The following is a 24,962-nucleotide window of genomic DNA, read 5'->3' on the forward strand; positions in this document are numbered from 1 at the left end:
GGTGATTAAACCCAGAAGATTCACTCACTGTTGCTCCTGAACGCCTCCGACTGCGCTTTAACATTCTGGAGGTAGACGTCAAAATCCTCCCCAGAGGATCGTCTGAAACGAGCAGTGACGGAAATCAACACAAGGTAAGAGATATATTTTTTAAAAAACTAACATTTTCCTAAATAAAACCTCACTTTTACTCCAGCCTGCTTCAGAGAGACATGAAAGCCGATACAGCGCTCGGCTCTGCAGGCTCCTTTTATTATCAGTGCAAATTAGTTAAGCATTGGATTGAGAGACTGGATACGTTGTAGTGCTTTAATATCTGCTCTGCAGCCTCCACACTGCAGCAACAAACTGAGTGCCCCCATCATTAAATCAATATCTCCACTGAGAGCTTAAAAAAAGAGACAGCACAAGACTCTTTCCAGCCACATCACACATCTGATTCACACAAATGACTAAACAGCTGATTTGCCATTTGCTGGAATTTCTGGTGCATCTACTTTATTCTACCTACTAAAACCTACGCAGAACCTCATGACCGCAGCGTGGCCTCGGCCCAACAACCATCCCGTTGTCCGCTGAACTCCAGTAACTCACTTTCTTTGCTGGCTTTCACCGCCGGAGCCATCTGCTCTCCCCCGTGTCCTCTGGGCAGACAGCTGCTGACAAAAACACCACAGATCGAGGAAAAGTACAACCATCATATCTTCTTGGAAGAACACTTTTTTTTTTTTTTTTAAAAACACAACACCATTTCAACCACTTTTGTTGCTACTGAGAAAACATGTGAGCAGATATTTCTAAAACAGAAGCAGTGGAATGTGGCATGAGAAGCAGAAAAAGAGATGTCAGTCCCGGCAGTCGGAGATGTTTTTAGTCTTATTTTTATTATTTCACAGGTTTTTACTTGAAACAGTTAGAAAATTCCCGACTGTGGGGACTGACATGACTGTAAACGTCAGGCTTGAACAGGCTGTTTCCTCATTTCACTGCTTGTTCTTATGAATAAGGCACATTTCCAGTTTGCAAACGTAGCATCCTTTGCCTCCGAACCACAAAACGACTAACATGTGAGCATTAATAATTTGCAGCAACAATGCTACCAAGTGGTTTGTCAGGTTAGTGAAGCACTGAGACATACTGCAAATCCCCTGACTGCACAGAAAAGACAGGTTAATGAGGACAAAAACAAGGCCGAACAGAGAGGAACATCACTGTGCCCACTTTACAACACAGACGGCCGAGGACTTGAAATGCCGGGAAGCCTCTGCACAGGGCGGCGAGGTTAGAGGAGAAGCTGCTTTTAGCCGAGCAGTAAAGGTAAACTGGCAGAAGGGAGCGCTCAGTGCCGCCTCACCTCCTTCAATTTTCGTTCACGTGCCAGCCTGGCGGCCTCACGCTGGGCGGCATTTCTAGCCTCCTCTTCTAGCCTTAACTTCTCCTCTTGTGCCTCTAACTGAGCAGAAACAAAAAAAAATGAAACAAAACACAAAAACACAAGAACAGAAAAAATTACAAGAACAGAAAAAACAATGCAGCAAATTAAAACAAAAAAACAAGCCAAAAAACAGGTCTAAAGAACTGAAAATGAAATAATGAGGGGCTGTTAATCTAAACAAAAGAAGCTGTCTTACCTCAGCTTGTAGCTTTTGGTCGATGAGGATCTGCTTGTCGGAGATGGCGGCGTAGCGATGTTCTCTGAGGTGCTTGATCTCGTCTTCACTGATGGGCCTAATGAGAGAAAACATACTTCAGGGTTCTTTATGTCAGAGAACACTCCTGATTATTATTATTATTATTGTCTTGATTCGATCTCTTACCTGGGGCAGGGCTGCGGGCTCTCAGCCTGCAATGCAACAAACACCAGACAGTATTGAATTGCAGCGTGAAATGCATCTTCCCTGCTGCACCGTTTGACTCTTAAGCACTACTACTCCGGGACGATGCGGAAAATAATCGAGTTAGTCCCCGGGAGGAAAAACGGAGGACTGCCACATCGCAGTAATGGCTGCTCTGTAGGTTCACCCCATCGTTTGAGGACGACTACCAGGGGAAAGTCTGATTGCAGTCTATAAACTATCCCGGGAATACCGGCTTAATCCGGCGTTTAATTAGACTGTCCGTCCAATAAAAAGAAGACGCTCGGTCTGCTTAACAGATCTGACGGAGAACTCACTATTTTCTTTCTCTCAACTTACCTCATCGCTTTCCACCAGATTTTCAAACTGCAAAATTAAAAAAAAAAAAAAAAGACACAATCAGACGTGCAGCATTGACGAGTCATCGTTAAAGACGGGAAATAAATAATGCACGACTCTTACCTCTATTGTGTAATGCTCCCCTGTGGTACTGCTGCGGAAGTATTTAGACCTGCAGGAATAAATAAGGCAAAGTGAATATAAAACATGCAGTAATTTAGTAATGTGCTTCATATTTCACACTGACAGCTGCAAAGACGGCTTAAATACTGATTCCTACATGCTGTAATTTTACAGGAGGGAGTCGTACGATGATCACATTGCACAACACTGAAGTTAAGATAATTACATGCCAAGAGGAGAACATGTGAAGGTGCTAGTTAGGGCTTGTGAAGGTTGTTTGGCCTTTAAAATGTCAGAAAAATGGTGAGAAATGTCCATCAGTGTGTCCAAAAGCTGTGATTTAATCTACAACCCACAGATATTCAGTTTACTGAGAGAGAAATCAGAAAAAAATAAAATTTAAGAAGCTAGAATTAGAGAATTTAGACTTTCTTTGTTCTCAAGAATCACTCAAACTAATCGGTCAATCATCAGAATAGTTGGTGATTAATTTGATAATCGATAATCATATAATAATCAGAACATAACTGGTGAAGAAATACAACCAGATATTAGGGCATTGTGATCTAAATCTAGCTTCTGCACAGCATCTCCTTCTTATCCAGCATTATATTGATGCATTTGTTGGTGTATTTTGAACTTTTAGATGAAATCAATAATCAGTGTGCAGCGCCTGAATCAGTTTCTCATGGCAACAGTCAGAATTATACAAACTAAAGCAACTTATTTACAGCAGTGACTGTGACTTTCTGTCAGTTGTGTTCAGGTATGAAGGTTATCACTCCAGATAATCTCTATAACCAAACACTAGACGTCGTGGACTTGCTGTGACGCCCTCACGGGAAAATGTCGCCTTCATTTACAACTAATAGCAGAAGATATTTGTTCGTCTCTAAATTTAAACAAGAAAAATTCTGAGTCGCTTTCTACAGAATAAAAACACACGTTCTTTATTTGTTCAGATACGATAATGGTGATACCTGAAACTGAGACGACTACAGAGAACGTGTAATTTATCAAACCTCTCGACTGTCTGCTGGTGCTGACCGATGAATTGTATTTTCACGATCGTCGCTAAAGACAAACTGAAACGCAATGAATAAGAGAAGCATTGTATTTAGATGTGACGTGTTGACGCTCAGCAGGCAGCTTGGAGTTAATTTGGTAACTGAGGTTAGATAACACTGAGGAAGGAGAAAAACAGCGAGGACAATGTCAAGAGATGTTTTTGCTGAGTTTAGGAGAAAATACTGCATAAGGAGCCACAAGGGAAATTACAGTTTTATTTCTTATAGTTAAAAAGCCTTATATAAATCCAAGTCCAGTTTAATTTGTTGGGCATTCACGTGGAGGTTCTTTAAAGCAGTATTAAAGCAGGAAACGTGCAATTAAAATAAATTATTACACACCACAGATAACATCATTCAGGGCTACTGTCTATAATAAAAGAAGGTTGGTTTTAGCTGTAAGCCCACAAACGTCCTTCTTCCTGACGCATTACGCTGACAAGAGACACTACGCAACATAAAATACACTAAAACAGTAATCTGATGTAAATGTAATAACGCATTTTGTGCCTTGATTCTCAAAACTAAATAGGTACATTAGGCAAAACACCATCGTTCAGACACTATTCATCTTCTGACTTGTAGCTGGACCTGCAACAGGTGATCAACTATCAAATTAAACACCAACTATTTTCAGAATTGATTAATCAATTTGGCTGCTAGGTTTAAATTCTAAATTCTAGAATTAAATTTGAATATGTTTGGTTTCCTTCCTCCTCTGTGACGGTAAGTTGAATATCTTTGGGTTGTGGACATTAAAAAAAGACGCTTCAAGACATCATCTTGTGCTTTGGAAAACAAAGATCAACTTTTTTCACAATTTAATAAAACCTCAAAACCTAATCATTCATCGAGGGAATAATTCAGCAGATTCTTCAACATTGAAAATCACTTAGGCCGACCAAACGTCCTGTTTTCCTGTCCTGTCCTGTCCGTCCTGGTTGTTTTTTATAAAGTGATGTAAATGTCCTGGTTGTCATTGTTTTTTCCATTGAGCCACTAAATTGAATTCTATTTGTACGATACAACTTCGAGACACTTCTTGCAAAGACTTTCATGCTTATTTGTCAAGCAACTAAAAAATGATGGGAAAGATCAGCTCGACAGCAAAATAATGATGATGGGCAGACAGCGAGGATGACGAGGAAAACCAGGATGAAAAAGAAAGCTAAGGATATAGATAGTTTTGTTAGTTTTTGTAAGTTTGTGAGAGCTATTTCTGATAAAGTTGGCTTGCCAATGTCGCAGAGGTATTTGTAAATTTTTTCTAATACAGAGGAGACATTACTTCGATCATTATTTCATTCGTTATTTTTGAAACTTGTCATAATAAAACATGTTGAGTCACCTCTGGGACGCCTGTCTGAACTTGTGTCTTTGGTTATGGATAGCATTTAGCCATTTACTATCCATACAGAAGGGGCATACTTTGAATTTATTGAGGCATCTTTGAGTGAACTTCATTCGAGTATCTCATTGCCGGACCGAGTGTCCTGATCTTCACTGATCAAAATATGGTCATCCTAAAATAATCGTGAGTATCAGCCCTGCTGAAGACATGTGAGAAAAGCCCAAGTGTAACTAACAGTAAAGATGGTTCACTTCCATATAAGTGGCCCATTAACTGATGCCGGTACCAGAACCCTGAACCAGGCCGCCTTTAATCAAATGAGCCCATTTACATGATTGATCCCTGCTGTGATGTGTCAAACGTCTCATCAGGCCTTTTCGCTCATTATGTCCTCGATTAATGTTGACGCAGGATGTCTGAACCGCCGGCTGACTTAAAAATAATGCACATTTTTATGACTCCAGGCAAAGTGGAAGCATTAGTAATGAAGTTTCCCAGACTAATAGATAGTAACTACTATTACTGCAGCGTTATAAGGAGTTATGAGCTCTGATGTGGAAACATGGCAGCAGGTGGATGGAGCAGAGGAGCCTTGTGTTGTCTTAACAAAGCAGATAAAAACATCAATTATTAATGTTGAATTTGCTGAAAGAAGAGTGTGAAACTAAGGCAAGACACTGACTATTTACACTTATAAATAGGTTAAAGATGTCAGAGGATAATGAGTGTTTTAAAGCTGTAGCTCAGTGTGTTTTGTTGCTATAATTTAATGAGCTAAACTCATGTCCAGGCTGTTGACAATAGGGGTGGGGTCTTGGTTCCTAGCTCCCCCCCTCCGTACAGACAACACCACAGCGGCTAACTGCCCTCTTGCCCCCCCTCCTGCTGCCCAATCACCCCCAGACCAACACACAGCCCAGTTCACAGGTGTCGGTTACCGGCTACACAAACTGTTCGCAGCCGTTCGCGGTAATCGGATCCGCTGCTGTGACATGATGATGCTAGCTAACGCGGCTAACGCTACGTCCCAACTCACCCGCCGCCTCTCTGGATCCTGCTGGCTTCCCTCCTGAAGAGCCCCACACAGTAAGCCCAGCAGTTACCCATCGCATTGTCAAATGCCGCTGTTAGCTGTTGGCTAGCCCAGCCGGTAAACTCCTGCCAGCTGCTGGTGCTTCCGTGGAGGCAGCTACATCTTCCAGTCAGTCCTGCCTCAGACACTTCCTCATCCTGCTGCTTCCTCTACGGTGACCACAGCAGCGCAAACACGGTGGAGAAAATGGAACACCGCCCCCTGCTGTCCGCGTCCTGACACAACAGCAGTGAGTAAAGGTTTGTATGTGCTTTTTAACCCTCCTATTACCTTCAAATTTACTGACATCTTTTATCCTTGGGTTCAGTTTGACCCCAGCAATTTAAAACCTCCAGGAAATATCATAAACAAAATTTTTACCAGCGTTTTTGTGTAAATAGCCCTTTAAATACAACTGAAAAAATTATGTCAATGACTTATTTAGAGATCCGTAGGTGTGAATGTGAGTGTGCTTGGCTGTCTGTCTCTAAGTGTGGCCTTGCGATAGACTGGTGACCTGTCCAGGTGTCCCCTGCCTTCACCCTGAGTCAGCTGGGATAGACTCCAGCTGACCCTAGTGAGGATTATGTATAGATGATGGATGGACTTATTTAGAGATGTTAAACATTTGATGGGGTCAAATTGACCCCAAAGATAATAGGAGGGTTAAAGACAATGTACATCATGACAGTTTTAGGTTTCTGACAACTCCCATAAATATGAATTTTCCAAGATGGAATCACTAAAACATCATCAATAAACAATGACAGTGGGTTCTTGGTCATTTCTTTACCACCTTTGATGTGTGTTTGGAGTCATTGTCTTCTTGGAACACCCAACTACATCCAACCTTTTGGCTGATTAGCTCAGATTTTCCGAAAGAATATTGCTTCATGATTCCATTTTCTTTGGGTAAAGCTCCAGATCCACTGACAACAAAACAGGCATAATACTGCCACCACCATGCTTGGTGGTAGGTTTGGTGTTCTAGGGGTTAAAGGCGTCACCTTCTCTCCTCCAAACACACAGTCATGAGCAAAAGTTTTCTGACACTCGTAAAGATCCTGTATATCATAGCAGTCTTGAGTTTCCAATGTCTCCAATAACTCTAACTTTTCTATGATCGAAAGTGTCTTTGTCACAAAACACAAAACAAAACAATCATGCATTTTGGTTTCTTTCATAGATTTATTATAGGCCTTTCTGAAATATGACAAAATCTGCTCAATCAGAAATACACATACAGCAATGATCACATTTGGTGAAAACAGCCCCAGAGCATGATGCTGCCACCACCGTGCTTGGTGGTAGGTTTGGTGTTCTCGGGGTTAAAGGCCTCACCTTCTCTCATCAGAATGTATTTCTGCTCATTGTGATCAAATGCTTCTATTTTTCTTTCATCTGATCACATAACTTTTCCCCAGAAGGCCTTTTCTCCGTCTATGTGATCAGCAGCAAACTCCAGTAGAACCTTGAGGGTGCCAACCAAAGAGAAAGGGCTTCCCTCTCGTCTCCTTTTATTTACTCTGTGTCTTCTTCTCCAAACAGGTATTCATGCAGCTCGTCCTCAGCAGGGACGTTATCCACGTTGCTCACTTTGACTTTCTGGGCAACCGGCATGCATCTGGGCATGAGCTTCCTCCCACTCTGAAAGAAAAAAGGGAAAAGGTGTGCAATGTATAAAAGATCATGTATTAAAAACAAAGGTAGTTTTTGTTTTTTATGATTGCTTTTAATGTCAACAGATTTCATCCCTTAGCACTAGAGGCCACAGTGAAGTGAAGACAAGCCACTGTTTATACATCACAATAAGACTGGCGTTACTAAATTATGACGTAAACATACAAGAGTAATTTAATCATAGTAGTTAAAACCCTACAGTACAATATGAGACACACATTTAGCAGACTAAATAAAACATACAGTACAAAATTATACAGACAACCCAACAAATGTCCTTTGAGCAAGCGTATTGGTGACAGAGGAAACAAAAAGCTCCATTTTAATGCAGGATGGCATCCACATGATTATAGTAATAATTTACTGGTATTAAATTCACATGTTTGCTGGAGGTGAAACAAGATTCAAAAGACTTACTATTTTCTTGGAGTCAGCCAGGGATCTTTCCAAATACCTCCTCATCCTCTCTTTTTGTTTCTCTTGCTGCTCTCTCAGCTTTTCTTCACGCTGCCTGCAACATGATGGAGAGGTTTTCACATGACATTATATTATATTCTCCTTATGCTTGTGTGCTCTGACTTCCTCCCACAATCCAAAGACATGCATGGTAGGTTAATTAGAGATTGTAAATTGGCAGATATGAGTGTCGGTCTGCACAGTTGTTTGTCTCTTTGTGTTATCCTTGTGATGGACTGACGAGCTCCGGTACACACTCCATCCCCCCATTGGTCCTCTATAGATACAGCAGTGAAAGCTGATGAATGGATGGATTCTCCTGTATTTTTTATAACGTTTAGCTATAACATACTGAGGGAGAGAAACCTCCTGGTGTGCATTCCAGGAGGTACGGTACGTTATTGCCGTTACCTTGAGAAGAGGCTCGGTTTGCTCCTTGATTGATCCTTTCTCTCACATGTGTCACTGAGACGTACCTGCTCCTCCTCTCGCTGTCCTTGATCTTCTTCATCAGCTCCAGTTTTTCTTCAGGGATGCTCTCAAGGTCCTGCAGCAGGAAAGAAATGTGGTGCTCGATGCTGGCCAGTTTCTCCAAAGTGCTGAGGTTGGTCATCCTGTCATCCACGCAGCTGCGATGCACCTCCGCCACCTTCTCACCGAGAGCGGCCAACATCATGTCCTGTAAGCAGCAGAAACACAGTCGGATAGGTAGCATTAGCACGCTGTAGATACTCTGAGCAGCTTCCAAAGAGGTGATCCTAAGTTAAAAAAAGTGGTCAAACACACTCATTCTGTTTCCTTACTTGGTCTTCTGTGCTCAGTGACACATGGAGTTGAACCTTCTGTTCGAGTTTGGCGCCTCTCGCCTTCTCTTTGTCGATTCTCTGGTTGATGTCATTTATCTGCAGCGCTATCTGCTTTTCATCCTTTTCACTTGAGACACAGAGGAATCAGCATTGCATGGATGTGATGAAGCACAAGCACAAACAAAGCTGGTGGACAAATGTAAAAACACCAAATCATTTACTCGCAGACCCTCAACACTTTGTGTCTTACATTTTCTTCCTGGTTGTCTCCATGGACTGCTCCAGCTCCTCCAGTTTCTCCTCCACCCGTGCAGAGTTCTGAATCAGGGACAGGTTCTGCTCTGTCAGCTCTGTCATCAGATCCAGTAGCTGCTGGGGATCAGTGAAGTACAGCTCTGGCTCATCCTGGAAAGAGGTGACACGACAAGGAAGGTCACTGTGAGTATTACAGATCATACTCAAAATAAAAGGACGTGAGATTTACAGTTAAGGAGAACTGACCTCATAGTCTGAGCCGTCGCTGTCCACTTTACAGTTTGTGGCTCTGAAAGACAAAGTTTTAGACTCATGAGAGAGGTTTTGCAGCAGCGTCGAATAAAAGTATTCTGGATGAATCTATGACCAACAAAAGCAGGATTTCAAAGGAATCTTCTACAAGATGTTTGAGAATTATACCAGCCTGCTGTGTGCCGCAGAGCAAAAGTATATTGAAATTGCAGTGCTGTTATGTCAATGAATAGCCCTGTTTCTGTTTTTGTTCAAGGCGTGGTTGATGATCACTTGAAGTTACCACCTGGACTCTGCCACAAGAGGGAGTTGCTCATAAGAAACTATCCATCAGGTCGCCACATTTTTTCATCCAACATGTTATTTTCTTTCTCATAATTGTGTACAATCCAATTTTCTTATCATAAACAATAAGGTCACTCACTGTTCAGATCTTACGATTTGTTTTTTTTGTTAAAGACAGAATAATTTGTTACACCACCCACTTTTGTCATTTCTTTATCTAAATGTCTGAGTGATTTACTTTATGTTAGCAAAGCAAAACTAAAATTTGAAAAACATGCATGTGGTATTATAGGACTGGTGTAGCCGGACATTTCACTGCTTATGATCATCAAGCTTTATGACCTTTGCATTATGGACCATGCGGTAGTTCCAGTTTCAGAGATTTCTCTTTGTGCTGCTTTGTGTAACATGATTTATGTCAAGTGAGGTTTGTGTTGTTGTTGTAAACCCCTTTTTGGTACGGTTGATATCCAGAATACGCTTGGTTGCACTTATTTAGTTCTGTTGTATCTTGCTGATCTCAATGTGTTCTGACCTTTTGGTCCCCTAAATGCACCTTCTAGGGACGGGTGCTGCAGATGAGCACATAAACACTATGGTACTTGCATTGCGTAGCTGTTTTCACACTGCATCTATCAAATAAAGCATAAAGTAATAAATAAATAGCACGTGTAGCTCGCCACGCTTCATTGTACTGCTGTTGTCAGCCGCTTTTCACTGAGGACGGGCGACTGCCAAAACCATCAGTGCATGAAATAACTATAAATGGAAAGCTATCCCACTTTCAATTTTCATTGTTGCCGCAGAGAATTCAGCACCAGGCTCTACAAACTACATACAACGTGACCACACGGGCTTTGAATAGTCAAAACGACTTTTGGAGGGTATTGTTTTGCGTGTGCTTATTCGTCTCTTCTGCTGAACAAATACTGGAAAACATCGATCATGTTTATCACCACTTAAAAATATATGAATCTACAAAACAAGCACTGGATTCGCACCAAAACAAAAGCATGTTGTGAGTGAAGTGAGCGTGTTGTTGCTCGTACTGGGTGTCGCTGTGGCCTGAGGTCGGTCTGGTCTCTCTGATGGAGGGCAGCTCTCGACCAGGACTGGACACTTTGCTCTCCAAACCTGTTGGTAAATCAGATTAGATTAGAGTACCACCATGCTAGTCTTTATGTTGTATTTCATGTGGATTTACTTGCCGTTTTCATTAGCCGTCTCTCCAGGCTCCCGGTTCTGGTCGGGCTGTGCGTCTTTGCCAGACAGGACTTTAGCTTTCTTGGTCTTCTGGGCCTCCTGCCACTCTGGAGGAGACAGCTTGTATAGAAGCTCCTTGTACTGTTTGTAATCTATCAGGATTTCTTCAAACTTGGCAATTTCACTACGAAAAGAACAGATTTAAATCCCCCAGTTATAACACAGTTCCTTCAAATGTATTCACTTATATTTGTAGCTCCTCTCAGAGCATCTGTTGGGTATAATATGGGCAATATGCACTTATACGTTTAAATTTAATCACAATTATTTGAATACTACCTTTTAATTGTCCCTATTTCAGCAGTTATCTTCTTGATTTCAGTATTTCTCTCCTGTTTTAACTTGGCCTCCCGCTCAAAACTGACAACAGAGACAACAAAACCATTTGCAGCCTTTTAAACATCATACAAAATGTCTCTTTGTTCAGGCAAAAACAACTTTTTATCCAAACAAATATTTGTACTGAAAACATCAAGCTGCTATTTTCTATCCAGCTACTTCTTACACGGTTCTGGCCTCCACAGACTTCTTCTCGTTCTCCCTGAGGAACCCTTCGAAGTTGAGGTTGTCTCGCTCAATCATCTTTTCAAGCTGCTTCAGCTGTCGCTCCTCTTTTGCGATGGCCTTGTCCATCTTCAAGATCTCAGACCTCTTAGTCATCAGAGATAACTGAGGAGAGGAAGATGAGAGGAAGTGGAGCAACGTAGGTAATAAAGGAGGAGAAGACATGTATTATTTATATCTATTTTAACGTCTTTTTAAAAATCTGTTGCTGACTTGTTTCGCTCTTGACTTATTTAGCACCTCAGAGGTCATAAATCCTCACTAAATATTTTAGTGTTCCTAAACAAAAACAGAGATGGATCATTACTTATAGTGGTATTTATCTGTCAATTCTAAGTCATGGGCAACATTAGAGCAAATCATACACATGTGGGTGTTCACCAGGCAAAGAGGTGGATGTGGGATCTGATGATGTAAAGGACAAAATGTTTTAATATGTAATATTTGAACCTCTTCTGCATCAGTTTTAACTTTTAAATTATTTTTGCTTTAATCCATCTCAGGTTTATGGAGTTTCAGTGCATCACAGGAAAGAAAGGAGTCTGTTCCAGTCAGCAAACATGATTAGAAATAATCGAGAAGCTATAAAATATCACCAAACCAAAATCGATGCTGTGTGGGTTTTGCCACAAAGAGCTTTTATCGACGTGTTTCAGATCAACAGCTGACTTCAGCTGATGGTTGTGGTTCAGTTAAAACTCGTGACATCATTTACCTCCAACACGGCCTTCTGTCGTTCCATTGAGATTAAGTCATATTTGCTGTCTTTTGCAATGTTTTCTGGGAAACAGAGTGCAGACATCGGTTAATACACACACATAGGTTTTTCATAAAGCTAAAAGCAGCACCTCTATATGCTTCTCTACTCCACTTACCTCGTTTCATCCTCAGCTCATGTCGGCCTGATGTTTGTTTAGGGAGAACTGTCTTACTCCTGATTTGTTTTAGATCCTTCATCTGCTCATTTTCCTCCTCCTCCTCGTCCTCCTCCACTTCTCCCACCAGCTCATTCTTCAGCTTGGCCATCATTCTCGCAGCGTGGGTCGTCTTCTCATCAATTGGCAGAGCCAGAAATTTACGTCTCTCCTGAGCATCGATGCGAACAGCAGCATGACTTTTACAAAGCAAAGATCCATTTTTCACATTCTGCAAACGAGTATAATGCAGCGGACAGAAAACCTTTGTGCTCAGACACACACACCGACCTCTTTTTGGTCCTCTCTTTCGTTTACACTCAGTAGAAAAATGCTGTTACTGTCTGGCACTTTAAACGGGCTCTGATGTGTCCTCCTCCTCCTCGTCCCTACACACAGTGGAATGAAGACAAAAACTGTGCATATAGTTTTCTGTAGGTTTCATGATTTCCGCTTTATGGTCTTCAGATCTGTCATGTTGCCTACTGTACCTGTTTTTTGCGATTTGGCTAAATGATCAGTCTGTGACGCAGAAGAGCCTGAAGAATTCTCTGTTCCTTCTGTTGAAAGCATCTTGTTAATTTTGGCACAAATGAATCACTGACTGTACTTACGTTGTGACGTACAAAACATGGCGTTATAACAGAAACCTACTGGGCTGTGGTGACAACATCTCTGAGGCACTTCTGGCATCTGGAGCTGCACGAGTTAAGCATTTAATGTGGAAGCAGGTTTGAAAAAGAACACAGTGTCATTCATATTTATCAACATTTAACACCTTAAATGCTGGACTGAAGTGCTCTGTTAGAGGTGTCCTGACTGCTCCCACCTGCAAGTCAGTGACGACAAGTGACTGAATCACTGATGTCAAGTCCTTTCCTAAGACGTAACACATAACTTAGAAACTTCTTAATATCTTGTTTAATATGTATTTATTATCATTAATGGCTCTGCACATCTGAACTTGTGTTTTTATGCCACTACGACTCGCGTTGGGTAAAAATATGCAATAATTTCTGAGATTTGGTGTTACAAGAACGATTATAAAGATCATCAGTTCATCCCAGTCATGCATATGTGAAAACACCTGCCTGTAATATTATAGCCTTGTTTGTGTGCAAAGCTGTTTTCATCTTGTAACCTTAGTTATTGTGTACACACATCACATTCTAGGGTTATTTTAAGTTTGACCATGCTGATTAATGTTGCTTATCAAGTTATGCATTATTATTTCTTGACTTTGAGTTGAGTTTATTTTATAATTAATTATTTCATAATCAGTTGCCGCACTTGTATATGTTTTATACATATATTTACATGTGTAACATTTGAAGAACATATTTACAACCCACTTGGCTGAGAGTAGTAGAGAGAGCTTTGGTTCCTACCTGCTGTTGTTTCTGCTGGGACCAATGAGAGTGAAACATGTGCTGCAGAAGTGAAGGTAAAGTTCTGCCATGCTGGTATTGATTGACAGGGTTAGCAGGGTTACAGTCTCAACCATTGAAATGTTAAACCTTTGAGATTCTGTGTTGTACTGGAACCTGGGTTCAAACTCTGTTGTTGATCATAGACTGTTTATGTTTTTTTAAATTTTTTTTAGTGTGCTTATATGAGTGAAATCCCCACGGGAAGATATCACCAACACATACCAAACAGTGGGGCCAACACAGCCTTTTTGTTTGTTTGTTTGTTTTGCATCCAAGTGGATTTTAATGCGGCCATTTTGGCTTTTTGACGCCAGAAATAATAAGCTAGTGCAACGTTAGCCTGGTTACCTGTAGGCTAGCTTTAATGAGCTACATTAGCATATTTTTTTTCTTCTAAATTAAAGTTTGTCATTTGGCACACTCATTCTGTTTTCGGACTAGTTAAGAGAATTAAACTGTTTTGGACGAATACTTTCAAAGGTGTTTCTGATAAAACGTGCAATTGACATAAACTAGCTGACTAGCTAATTCCCCCCGACAGGAAGTTAAACTGTTAGCTTGCCAAGCTAGCAGCGACAAATTAGCGTAAGTTTGTCTGTTGTTATACAAGCGGAATGTCGCTGCTGTACAGGTTCGCATGAAGAAAACGCTTCTTCAGTTTATTGTTCATAAGGAGCTCAACCTGTCGTCTGATAATGCGGCACAAACACACAACAACCAGAGAAAAAACCACACACACCTGCTTCGATCTTTGAGGCGCACCACTGCTGGGTTTGTGTACTGTTGTCACGGTAACGGCTGCCTTCACGGTCACCTTGTTTTTTCGGTCTTCGCTTACAAATATGCTTATAATCGACTTAATGAATTGTGTTCTTTACTTTTTTTTGTTTTGTTTTTTGTTTGCTTCATGTTATCCTTGAACTGTGCGTTATCCTATTTATATATTTAATAATTATACGAATAATTACTTAATATAGACATAAAACATGCGCATATTTCCAGATTCTGTAAATGTAACTCACTGCCACACACTTTGCAGCTTCTTCTCATTGCTCCTTGTATTTCTATTGCATGTTTACATATAACTGCACCTTGTAGGAACTTTTTTCACTACTTTAAGCCGCCATATCTTTGCACAGGTGCCATATTCAGAAGTGCAACATCAGCTACACTACTTTTTTTTGTAATAAAGGGATTTTTTTCTTAAATAGAGATTCCTTGTGATTATATATTTTATTGCCAGCACACACAGCTACAGAATGAGGTATTCCAACCTGCTGCTCAGTTCTGTGGGTCGCATTTATTCTCCACTAGATGGCATAATTTGATCACATAATCTGTCTAAAGCAAAACTCCATCTAATGTCCTGCCTGTAATGAATTCTTAAGAAGAAGCCAGATTTCAAGATTTAATGCAAAATGTCTGCAGAAGGACATGTTTGTGTTAGCAAGTAGGAATTTGTGTCAGCGATCATTTCTTCTTAAGTTAAGTTGATTTGCCAGCACTTCTTTTAGTTGACCGCGTGTGCCAGTGAATATACTTAGAACCTGATACTGTACGTTCCCTCCCACGCATCCACACATGACCCTGCACATCTCAGCTCAGCGAAGCAGCCCACACACTACACTTGCTTGTAGGAAATCCCAGTGTCAGATTGTCGGGTTAAAGTAATGCAAACACATGGGGGAGTGTTGGCTCGAACAACAGAAAAAAAAAGGGCACGTTGTGTAAGAAAAGAGGAACCGTGTTTTATTCAGATTTGGAGGTAGCAGAGATGGTGAGGAAACCTGAAGTGAGGACAAGTTTCTACATTTCCAGCTCCTTCTTCGCCAAATTCACGACAAAACTCTCCAATTTGACTCAAACGACGCCTTCAAACGCTCTCATTATGGTGCAGGAGTTGTTTTCTAAACATGAACCCTGCTTTGCGTTGTTAGATAACGCTGATGAAGACGCCGTAAAAACGCAACTGGGTTCTTATATAGCCTTGCATCAGTTGTTTGAGCATTACAGATTGCTTCTACCTCCTCTGCTTAAGCAGTCCAAAGACGGTGGATATCTGATATTATATAAGAGGTGAGCATTCAGGCCTCTGTGCGTGATCAGAGCTTTTCTTTTAAACACATTTATGCTGCCACCTTCAATTAACCCTCCCAAATAAACATGTTTAAGAACGTTGAGATAAATTATTGCAAAGAGAAAAGGAACCCATTACTTGAGCCACATATTCATGCCAAAGAACAAATGAAATGGACGGGTCCTTAAAAGCTCTCCCTCAGGTTTTTGCAGTAAGTAGAAAAGCAGCGCTGCCGTCCTGTCATGAAACAAACATCAGAGCGGAGCTGGAGCTGCCTCGCTGTCAGGTCCATACGACTGTACTGCAGGGCTTCAAAGTGAGCCACAACTTTATGAAGTGTGGCTCTTTCACGTCCCTGCCAAAGCTTTATCTCATATCAGATCTCACAGACGGTCATTTTGTTCCTCAAACAATCAATAATCAATACTTGCAAACCTTCTGGTCGCACCGAGCACAAATAATAAATCAAAGTTTGTTATTAATAGATGAGCTTTGTGGTTTAAAAAACGGCATCTTAAATAATTAATCGCAGTTAAACATTGATTGCTTTCTGATAAGGATTTAGCATTAAATGATTATTAAGTGAAACCACTCAGGATGTTGAGCACAAAGGTTCATTCTTGTCCTCTGGAACAAATCCTGAATCTAAGCTCAGTGAATGGAACATTACTCGATTTACTTTGTTCACATGATGCACGATGGGCCGTCTGTTATCATGTAAATTATCAGCCAGTTATGACAACTATGACTGAATTTCTGGACTCAACTGTTTCGTGAAATTGTGTATTCTTGTTTTTAGTCAAACCAAAAGATCATTTTTGCTGGAAAAAGTATCCAGATCCTTTTACCAAAGTGAAATTACAGTGAAGTAAAAATGCTGCATGAAAACAAAAATCACACTTAAGGGAAGTGACTTAGCAAAATATAGTTAAAGTATCAGAGTACAACATCTGGTTTGGTCCCTCTGACGGATATATTTTAATGTATGACTCTATATTATCATCACAGTGAAGCATCAGTGTGTCAGCAGCAGGTTTGAACTACTTCATATCCAGTTTTATTCACAGAGGCAGCAGATAAATCTGACAAACATGATTGACGAGAGAAAACCAACAGCTCTGATCCACAAATCTGTCTTCAGTTTTTCCTCTAATCTTTCATTTTTGTTGAGATTTTGCATCATTGGAACAATAAGTTTAAGCTGAGAAGGAAAAATCTGTACTCGATGGAGCTGCACACTGTTTTTTTTTTTTTTTTTGTGGCACACGTCAGAAAGATTACAAAACGCTAATCTTTAACAATGTGTCGTATTTTAAAAGCCTGTTATATTATCCTTTGTGTAAAACACTCATCCTAAAAGTAACTAAAGCTGTCAGATGAATGTAGTGGACGAGAAAGTAGAATATAATAAAGCAAGCTACTATAAATAACTCTGAATTGCAGGTGTATTTAGTTACTTCCACCACAGCTGCACACAGAGACGATAATATCTGATAACCTTAACCAGCATAAAGAGGTTACATACAGTACATGAATAAGACAACAGTCTGTAAGTTGACAGAGAAACTCTTTCCTTCTTACAGTACTGAAGGTATCAGAGGTTTTTTTTGTTTAGTTTTGCTTTTTCTCACTGGCGTCCGAACAGTTTTTAAGTGAAGTTTGATGCTGTGATCTTTGCCAAACTGTACACGGAGAAAAACTGACAGCTCGAAGTGAGTTATGGCGTGTTGACTTCTATTATGTCAGTGCCACTTGATTTTAATGAGTTTCCATTTCCACTGAGCACACTTGAGCAAAAGCTGCAGGCAGGCATATTTTTATTTATTTATTTTTTTTCATTTCAAGGCTTCGCTGAGCCTCCACCAGGTCATTCTGTTGTGCTCGGTAGTTTTTTTTTCTTTCTTTTTTTGCAGCAGCAGCTGAAGGAATTTTCTCTGAGTCGGTGAGAAAGAAAAGGTCTGTTTGGACTCTGTGTGGTTTTTGTGATTCGCTAAAAGTGGAGTATCTGATTCTAATCCTAGACGCTTTTTGTCAAATTCAGTAAAGATCTCCTCACAGTCCGCGAGCTGTCTGTTGTGTATGAGCGTTGAAAGAAAACCCAGAGTTGGCTCACAGCTCTGGCTCTGTAAACGTGAAACAAAGTGCTGACATTTCCCAGCACTTTGTATGCACATGCTGAATAAATATGGTAGCGAGGTAAATATATACGATCTTTCTATAGACTCTAATGAAAATGTAAGGTCAAACTCAAGCAGCAACCTGTTCGCTTCCTGTTTTATTTTGTAAAGATCAAAGTCCTCGTGTGTCTCTTGGTGCTTTACTTCCTGCTTGTGTCCCTTTTTGATTGATATGATTAGTTTCACCTTTGTCTCGTCTCCCCATTATTTCCCAGTGTATATTTAGTCCTGCATCTTTGTTTTTCATCAGTTCATCCTTTTATGTCTTCTATTGGCCCCCGTGGTTGAATACTGGTTTTGCCTCCAGCATTACCGGCCTGTTGTCCACCTGTTTGTCTGCCTCATGTTCTTCATATGGTCCAACTTGACTTCTGCCTTGAGCTCATTGTCTTCATCAGGTTTGTGTTTTTTGCTTTAGCTCTTTAGTTTGGATTTTTTCTTGCTGTCCTCTGTTTGCTCCCTTGCTTTGGTGAACTCTGTTAAGTTTTGATGAAAGATTTCTTTTGTTGCTTTTACCAGCTTGTTGTTGGTGTCTGGGGCTTAAACATAAAAAAAAAACTGCAGTTCCTCAAAAGACCACTTGAGGCTGCCTCCAAAAGTGAGTCAAACCCCACAGACCCGGATGTTAAAATGTCCAACTTTACAGCAGAAATAAATATATTTACAGGCTGATACAATAAACAGTTTTGGTCTCTACAGCTAGTTTCCCAGTTTATGACAACTGTACAGGAGGCGAATTTTTGTATAACCCACCAGTTTAAATTCTATTAAGGCTTAAAGTTGTGCATAATTAAGGGAGTTACCACTTTGAATGGGTGCCACCTCAGGTCCACTCACGCTCCATCTTTTTGCTCATTTGTAGATTAGCCAGAAGTTAGGTGGAGCCAGGTACTGTTAAGCCACCACACTGAGTTTCAAAACTGTTGTTCAGGAAACCTGTGGGTGACGTTTATCCATCTTTGTATAAAGAGCTTCCATTCATAAACTGAAAATCATGTGATGAGGCCCAATAAAACGTAAATATGAACCAGTGTCCTGCCGTCATTCGACTGTTATAAACACCAACACGTCACCGAAATGATGCTTTGTTTCTGAAGCACCTGTTGTGTTACTTCTGTCAACTTGTCATTCCTGTTGTCTGCTTTGGTTTAATTCTCAAAACCACAACTCTAACAGCTATCAGCAACACAATGCCAACCTTGGTATCACCAACTCTGCCTCTCACTGCTCCTCTCAGCTAGTTTTGTGAATTAAAATAGGTTTCTCACTGTTCGACTCACACATGCAAGTATTTCAAATAATAATCATCCCAGCTGTAAATATTTAATAAAAGCTGGAGGGGCGGGATTGGCAAAGCCTCAAAATTTAATGAATATGCTCAATTGATTATATTTGGCATTATGATTATCCCTGCCCGTACTGTCAAACAATCTGCTTAATTGAATGAATTATTGCGCTGTGAATTGGGAATTTGGAAAGACGTTTTCTAAATATAGGACACTCAGAAGCATGTCTAATGCCAGTTTACGCAGAATAATTATTTACTGGGGAAATGAGTGAAGCTTCAGCTTGACAGAAAGCACAGGAATTGAGACATTATTCAAATCCTCCAAATGTCTGTCTATCAGCAGAGCCAGCTCCGTTTATACTTGTCTTCCATGCAAAGAATGTCTTATTAAAGGTAACAGTGGGAACATTTTCATTTTCCTGTAGTCATAAAAAATAAAAAACCTCAAACAAAAAAGAGCAGCATTCCTTTTTACACACATTTCAATGAATTAAACCTGGATGGAAAACTAACTGAGCAACCAGTAAAAAACTAAATTATTCAATACATCTGTCTAGTGGCAATACTAATACTAAACTGCAAAAGAAGTTATAAATAAAAGTACTAATACCACACTGTAAAATTACTCTGATCCAAGTAAAGCACTAATATTCACACTGTAAAAGTACTCTGTTACAAAAAAAAGTACCAATACTGCACTGTAAAAGTATTCTGTTCCAAGTAAAAGCATTAATACTACACTGTTAAAGTACTTTGATACAAGTACCAATACCACATTGTAAAATTACCCTGTTCTATATAAATGCACCAATACCACACCATAGAAGAACTCTGTTCCTAATAAAAACACCAATACTACATTGTAAAGGTACTTTGTTCCAAGTAAAAGTACCAATACCACGCTGGTTAAGCCCTCTGTCTGACGAAAAGTACCCATACCACACTGCAAAAGTACTCTGTTCCAAGTAAAAATACCAATAACACACACTAAAAGCACTCATTTCCACGTAAAAGTACCAATACCACATTGTAAAAGAACTCTACTACAAATAAAATTACCAATACTACAATGTAAGAGTTCTCCGTTACAAGAAAAAGTACTACCACACTGTAGAATTACTCTGTTCCATGTGAATGAACCAATACTACACTGTGAAAGATGTCTGTTCCAAGTAAAAGTACTAATACTACACTGTCAAAGTATTCTGTTTTAAGTAGAAGTACCAATACCACATTGTAAGGTATTTTGTTACAAGAAGAAGCACTAATACTAGTCTGTAAAAGTACTGTGTGTACCAATACTGGGACCATACTGTAACAGATCTCTGATCCAAGCAAAAGTACAAATATTACACTGCAAAAGTACTCTATTCTGAGTGAATTAGTAATGCCTCATACTAAAATTACTCTATTCCAAGTAAAAGTACCAATACCAGACTATAACATGACTGTCTTTCAAGTAAAAGTATCCAATCTATAGTGTAAATGAACAGTTTCAAGTAAAAATCCTGCATTTAAAATGTGACTAAAGTCAAAGTATTCAAGCACTGTCATCAAAATGAAGAACATTTCCAAAGCTTTGAGCACATGGCACCTGGATGTTTCCACATACCTCTGCAAATTAAGGCTCCTGAAGCTCAACACCAATCTTTTTTTTTGAACAATGAGTAATTGATTACATCTTTCAATAATTCAAATAATAATTCAAAGCAATAAATGTCTATAGAAGATAATTAATGAGTATATAAGGTGATTAATGACTATTTAAGGCAGGAATACGTTAAGGTCGTGTGTCTGTATTTCTGGATTTTTGCCTCTTGTGCCCACAGGAATCAATGATTGCAAATTTCAAACGGAAACTAAAAGCAAAACACCTGCTTTGTGTTTTAAAAACAAAAACAAACTAATCAGAGGATCATCTCGTTAACTTGCGGCTCGACCGGCCTGACGTACAAATAGAACCCCTTCACCCATGTTTCAGTCTAACACTTTCTTGTTTACTTTTCCATTTGCACATATAGGAACTTGTGAATGATGTGTACTTCTGTCAGAGGGATGTACAGCTGAATATTTGGGGGGGGATCCGTCCATGCCCGTCGGCTTTGATCCCAGCAGAATTAATCCTCATATAATTAAAAACTCGTTAGCAGACAGACGCCTGGTCTTGTCTGGAGAAAATGCTGTCTGTGTTTGGATATCCGGGTGACAATTTGGCAGCAAAAGGACATCTTAAAGGGAAACGATTAACTGGTGAAATGAAACAGACATTAAAGTTTTTTGTATTTTCTATTGCGGGAACAACTTTTGAAGCGCATGTAAAACTATTTAATTCTGTGACCTACAGCGACTCTCTGCAGCGACGTCTCCGCCCGATGAACAATGCGCTATTAGCGTCTTGAGTTTAAAATACGAGGAAGCAGTTTAATTGTATTGTTGTCTTTGTATTCTGGATTTTTACCCCGGGAAAGTTAATTGCCATTGAGACTGTTGAGAATTATTGGATCCACCTCTTGGACTAAACCTCTAATGACAAAGGATAATGAGATCTTTCACCTTGGCCCACAAATTTACTTCATTTAAAACCAGCAATTGTCCCAAATCTGGAATAATTTACTCTGGGAGGATAATAATAGTCTTTAATGCTTCCATCGGCACTGATATTTGTTTCTTCCTCCAGTGGGATTAAAGAGATAATGTGATTGACTTTGATAATGTGTCGTGAGTAGCGGTCGTCTGGACATTCGGCTTCATTTACCGCCCACTGTCTCCATTGCTCATGTGTCCAGAGTGGACAGGGAAAAGCAGAAAAACAGTCCCGTGACTGACGGTTGGGAAGCAGTTTGGGGGAGTTTAGCAGTCTTATCAAGGACACAGTTACATTTAATTCAATTTCATTTGTATATAGCCCCGATTGCAATATATGTCCTCTCTTCAAATTTTAAAGGGAAGACCTTACACAATATATATATATACAGAGAAACTCAACAAATCCAAAGTTTCCATTTCATGTCCGGTAACAAACACTTTGCAACCTCCGGCATAACCAGGCTCTGGGAGGGCAGAAGTCTGCTTCGACCAATTGACACAAAAACAAAATCAATAAGCGCTGGAGAGGTCGGTGAGGCCAGTAACTGCAGACCAGAGGTGCGTAGCTTCAGATCCAGAGATACTTGCAGAGGAGACACAAAGTTTGGACAAAAAGGTTTATAAGAATTGGTTCTAGTCAATAAAGAAGAAGAAGAAGACAATACTTGAAGCAATTAAGTATTTAACATGAGCCAGAAAAGAGAAGAAACATTACGTCCAAAGAAAAGCTGGTGTGTTGGAATGGACAGAAATAACAGGAAGCACTATGGTTATGGTGCACTGGAAGCCTGCAGATAAAACCAATTTGATAAAGGCTACATATGCAAAAGGAACAATTTCATGTTGCACTTAGGTTGACTTGGGCTTCGTCTCAGCATCTGTGACAGCAGTGGTGGTATGGAATTAGAGTAGTGGATGGGATCTCAAGGTGTAATCAAGGTGAGGAAGGTCTCCGGTTTTGAAACCTCAAAGTTGGTTCTCTGTTGTTTGCAGATGGCGTGGTTCTGTTGGCTTCATCAAACCTTCAGCGCACATTGAGGCAGTTTGTAGCCGAATGTGAAACAGCCAGGATGCGAATCAGCACCTCCTTTTTTGAGGCCACGGTTACTCTGCCAGAAACCGGTGGATTGCTTCCTCTGGATTGGGGGTAAGCTGCTGCCCCAAGCAAAGGAGCTTCAGTATGTTTTTGGGGAAAATGGAGCATGAGATGGTCATACAGACTGGTGAAGATTCATCAGTAATGTGGGTGTTTTACTGGACTGCTATGGTGAAGATGGGGCTAAGTCAGGAGGTGAAGCTCTTGATTTACCAACTGATCTATGTTCCAGCCCTCACTTATGGTCATGAGCTCTGGGAAGTGACCAAAAAATTGAGATACAATCGGCTGAAATGAGTTATCTTCTGTAGGGTGCATGGACTCAGCCTTAGAGATGTGATGAGGAGCGTGAACCTCCGGAGGGAGCTCAGGGTAAAGTCGTTGCTTCTTAACGTCTACAGGACGACTTACTTTGGGGGGTTTTCGGGCATGATCAGCTGGGAGGAGATTGGATGTTGACCCATAAGTCACAGGAGGGATTATGTATCTCATCTGGCCTGGAAATGCCTTGGAATCTCAAAGGATAAACTGGAAAATGTTGCTGAGGAATGGGACAGCTGTAATGACCTGCTTAGCCTGCTGCCTCTTTGATCTGACCCCAAGGAGTGGAAGAAGATGGATGGATCATGTGCATCATGGGAAGTTCCCTAAGCAGCTGAGGTGTATAGCTGCATAAGAAATGGTTTACGGTCACCAAAGCCAGCCCATGTGGAGCTGGACATCAAACCACCAACCACACAATTCATAACTAGCACACCTCAGATTTCAGAACCTACTAACATCCAGTTTGTAAAGGCTGTGAGGTTTCAGTTAGCATCAGGCGTCGTGCTGATGACCAGCATCAATCAGCAATATGGTCCATATATATATATATATCCATCGGTGCTGGAAGTCCTGGGGTTAAAAGAGGACTTATAGAAAACACTGTCTCATCATTGAGGTGTAAAAATAGATTAGGATTTAATCAGAAGACAATTGCATGCAAATCATTTTCCCTTGAAGTGCTATGCCACTCAAGGGACAGAAAATGAAGGAAATTTGGGTTAGATTCCTTTCGGCTGCCATTTTACTCCTCAGAGATTTTCCTGTTTTTTTTTTTTTCCATACTTTCTCTCCCTCACGCTCTGTCTGCCAGCATAGCTCTGTAGCTTCTCCATTCACCGCTGAAAATGACCCCGTTCATTGTTAAAAAACAGGCTTATTACCTGGTAAATGCAGCTTTAAAAGCTCGAAAAATTCAGAGGTCATCTAATCAAAACCAAAGGGCCTCCACCGGTATATGAGTGCGTTGGAAGGTGCATCTTGTGTGTGGGCTGTGATGAGGCTGCAGAGTAAATGAGTTTTGCATGAGGAAATGTCATGGCAAATGTAGTCAGGGGTGTTCTTGCCTCTCGGACACGTGTTGGAAAGCATCTTAGGGGCTTTTACTGTGAAATACTTAAACCATGACCCCTCTATTTACTGTTTCAAACCCTTCAGCCTTTTTTTCCCACCCAGAAGAATAGAACAGCGTTAATGCAAAATTCATTTAGATGCACTAAACTTCTACAATTGAACCCTCACAGATTTCTGACCTGACTTTGCTTTCAGCTCTACACGTAGTATTGTTCTGATTGTTCAGCCTGTAACTTTAGATGTATTGTTGTTTTCTCTCACTGCTCCTATTAGTACTTTAAGCACTGATAAAATCTGATAAACTCAGTGTGTGTTCCCTACACAGCATAAAAACAGAAGAATATGTTTTGTTAGGAGGTGGAGGAGACCAAAACAGAGGAAAAAATGCAGCACTGAAACTTCATCCGGTGGCCAGAAACATGACTGTGTTGTGTTCGATCCCAGCGAGTCAACTTCTGCTTTGTCAGGATTCCTTAGTGTCATAAAAAAAAAACACCCTGGATGCACTTTAGAGTAATTTTTCAGCATGATAGACTCATAAAACCACCAGAAACTGATCAAATGAGCATCCAGCCCAATTCTCTCTGGACTCCTTTTCAGGCAATGGGAATTTTGTCCTGTAACTTGTGG

The 24,962-nt window shown here is 40.4% G+C and overlaps 2 protein-coding genes across 2 annotated transcripts in view; both read right to left on the bottom strand.

The window, feature by feature from the left end:
* The window catches only part of ap1ar (adaptor related protein complex 1 associated regulatory protein), an 11,386-nt gene extending 5,435 nt beyond the window's left edge, over positions 1–5,951 (bottom strand). Inside the window, exons 1-8 of the mRNA XM_008290266.1 lie at positions 5,773–5,951; positions 2,319–2,367; positions 2,196–2,222; positions 1,818–1,843; positions 1,632–1,728; positions 1,355–1,453; positions 595–656; positions 29–102 (exon numbers count right to left, since the gene is read on the bottom strand). Coding sequence (XP_008288488.1) covers positions 29–102; positions 595–656; positions 1,355–1,453; positions 1,632–1,728; positions 1,818–1,843; positions 2,196–2,222; positions 2,319–2,367; positions 5,773–5,843 — 505 coding nt within the window. The 5' untranslated portion in view covers positions 5,844–5,951. The remainder of the gene's footprint in view (positions 1–28; positions 103–594; positions 657–1,354; positions 1,454–1,631; positions 1,729–1,817; positions 1,844–2,195; positions 2,223–2,318; positions 2,368–5,772) is intronic.
* A 1,292-nt stretch (positions 5,952–7,243) lies between these two features.
* Positions 7,244–12,916, bottom strand: cfap100 (cilia and flagella associated protein 100). Its single transcript, XM_008290272.1, has 14 exons — positions 12,898–12,916; positions 12,575–12,672; positions 12,245–12,455; positions 12,085–12,149; positions 11,311–11,474; positions 11,085–11,165; positions 10,751–10,929; positions 10,592–10,676; positions 9,252–9,294; positions 9,001–9,155; positions 8,748–8,877; positions 8,421–8,623; positions 7,906–7,999; positions 7,244–7,455 (listed from the first exon to the last, which is right to left on the bottom strand). Exons 1-14 carry the CDS (start codon positions 12,914–12,916, stop codon positions 7,330–7,332), a joined length of 1,653 nt encoding a protein of 550 aa, XP_008288494.1. The 3' UTR covers positions 7,244–7,329.
* Positions 12,917–24,962: the final 12,046 nt, after the last annotated feature.

Source organism: Stegastes partitus, unplaced genomic scaffold (genome assembly GCF_000690725.1).
Source record: "Stegastes partitus isolate 25-593 unplaced genomic scaffold, Stegastes_partitus-1.0.2 Scaffold663, whole genome shotgun sequence".
NCBI classification, from domain to species: Eukaryota; Metazoa; Chordata; class Actinopteri; family Pomacentridae; genus Stegastes; species Stegastes partitus.

What these genes read in the sequence shown, in the direction of transcription:
- cfap100 (XM_008290272.1), bottom strand. An exon ending in GCGACGGCTCAGACTATGAG is followed by an intron (nt 9,156 to 9,251) that starts GTCAGTTCTCCT and finishes ACCTCTTTCCAG; the next exon opens with GATGAGCCAGAGCTGTACTT. An exon ending in CACTGAGCACAGAAGACCAA is followed by an intron (nt 8,624 to 8,747) that starts GTAAGGAAACAG and finishes TGCTGCTTACAG; the next exon opens with GACATGATGTTGGCCGCTCT.